This window comes from Fulmarus glacialis, unplaced genomic scaffold, assembly GCF_000690835.1.
Source record: "Fulmarus glacialis isolate BGI_N327 unplaced genomic scaffold, ASM69083v1 scaffold22737, whole genome shotgun sequence".
NCBI lineage: Eukaryota > Metazoa > Chordata > Aves > Procellariiformes > Procellariidae > Fulmarus > Fulmarus glacialis.
This window is the reverse complement of record NW_009221562.1, coordinates 25,306-27,256: the sequence shown is the minus strand read 5'-3', so window position 1 is coordinate 27,256 and position 1,951 is coordinate 25,306. Positions and strand designations below refer to the sequence as shown.

Sequence of the window (1,951 nt, the reverse complement as noted above, 5' to 3'; positions counted from 1 at the left end):
AGGAGGGTAATGGACACCAGGTAACTTGTCTTCCTTGGAGGCCCTGAAGAGTTAAGTGTCCTGGTGGGGTTACTGAGGGGGCCAGACTGTTTCTTCTCTCCCATGCTCTGTGAAGATAGAGCAACCCCACTGTCATGCTCTGGGGATGAAGCAGAGTGCTGGGGGACAATAGAGCAGAAAAGTACCTATTAAAAGCAGAAAATATTACTTGATGGGCAGTGTGCCAAAGCCTCTGGAACAGAGACTCCCCCTTGCTTTCAGAATCATCCAGCCACTATGGTTTGTGACTCTGTATTACTGAGGACTACAGTTTTAGCCTCTGAGATAGGTGTCCCCATCTACATGCTAAATGAAAGGTGATAGTTCTCAGCAGAGCTAAAGGTTATCCTGGAGCCCAGTGGGGACCCCCAGGAGCCACCAAGTACTCACCTGGAGGAGAAAAGGGAGTTTCATAACTCTTTTTGTAACTGCTGTATGCCAGTGCCAGGTTTACTTTAAACAGAAGGGCCTGTTCCAACCCAGAGCAGGAGAGAGACAAGTTAGGGGAGCCTTTGTCTCTTCTGTAAGGCACGCTTGGGAACACAACAGAGATCCAGTCCACCTTTTCATATTTGTGGCCTGTACAGTTAAAGCGGGGAGCAGCGGGTTGCAGCATAGTCTCCCATCCCAAAAGGAATGGGACTTGCATTGCTGTCTATCAGAAGACGTATCGGTCTAATAGGGCATGCTGGGAGGAAGTTTATTCTACAGAGAACACTTAAGTTTCCTCCTCTTCAAAGAGATTGTAAGCTCTTCCTCATACAGCCTTAAAGGATGACTTTCCTTGTTTACATTGGCCACTTGCTAAACTCCTAGTTCAACACTTTTCTTGGTCTCTCCTGCTTCTGTCATCCAAGCTCTCTCTGCCTGTTGCTGGCATTCCAGCAGTGAGCAAGATATCCCAGGTCTAGAGAGGGGAGTTGACTACCTGGTAGGCTAACAGAGCTCTCAAATCCACAGGTTTGACCACATGGGAGCAGGTGGTCCACTCTTCATCGATGTGACGTGGCATCCTGCAGGGGATCCAGGATCTGACAAGGAAACCTCTTCCATGATTATTGCCAACACTGCAGTCAACTACTGTGGCCTGGAGACCATCCTGCATATGACATGCTGCAATCAGACCAAGGACGACATCACAGGGCATCTGCAGAAAGCCAAGCGGCTCGGGTTGAAGAACATCATGGCACTGCGTGGAGGTGAATCCTTTTGTCCTATGATGTGTAGAGCTGAGGCTGTATTGCTATTGCATTCAATTCCAGGGTAAAAATGGAGAAATAAGATTTAGAGGCTCCTTCCGCTGCGGGAATTAAAAGTTGAGACTGCATTTCACCTGATCCCTTTGTTAGCAGTCCCTCCAGCTCAAGGGGTAGACAAAAGCAGTCCATGGGCGAAACTGCAAACTTGGGGCTTTCATCTTTGACTTCCTTTTGATAGCAGGAGGTTTTTACAAACTAGCAGATCTGAGCCCAGCAAACAGTTGGAGAGAGCTGCGGGTTTGTCCTCTTTTCAGATCCTATCGGTGAAGAATGGGAAGAAGAAGTAGATGGTTTCAACTATGCTGTTGACCTGGTTAAGCACATTCGCAATGAATTTGATGATTACTTTGACATCTGTGTGGCAGGTAACTGTCTTTCATTGCAGAGTGTGGGGTAAGGTCTGACATAGCTCAGCGATCCCTCTCTGGACCTGGGCTGTAAGTGACAGTACAATCAGATTAGCTACTTTCTAATTTCTAGTGTGTTGTCCTGACCATCAGAGTTTCACTTTTTTTCCCACCCACCCCTCTCTTCCCCAAAGGCTACCCCAAGGGTCATCCTGATGCAGAGAGCTATGAGGCAGACCTGAGGCACCTGAAGGAGAAAGTCTGTGCTGGGGCAGACTTCATCATTACGCAGCTTTTCTTCCGCTC

The 1,951-nt window shown here is 48.0% G+C and overlaps 1 protein-coding gene across 1 annotated transcript in view; it reads left to right on the top strand.

Annotated features, from left to right (window-relative positions):
• The window catches only part of MTHFR (methylenetetrahydrofolate reductase (NAD(P)H)), a 7,958-nt gene that overhangs the window by 440 nt on the left and 5,567 nt on the right, over positions 1-1,951 (top strand). Inside the window, exons 2-4 of the mRNA XM_009581163.1 lie at positions 1,000-1,238; positions 1,553-1,663; positions 1,840-1,950. Coding sequence (XP_009579458.1) covers positions 1,000-1,238; positions 1,553-1,663; positions 1,840-1,950 — 461 coding nt within the window. The remainder of the gene's footprint in view (positions 1-999; positions 1,239-1,552; positions 1,664-1,839; position 1,951) is intronic.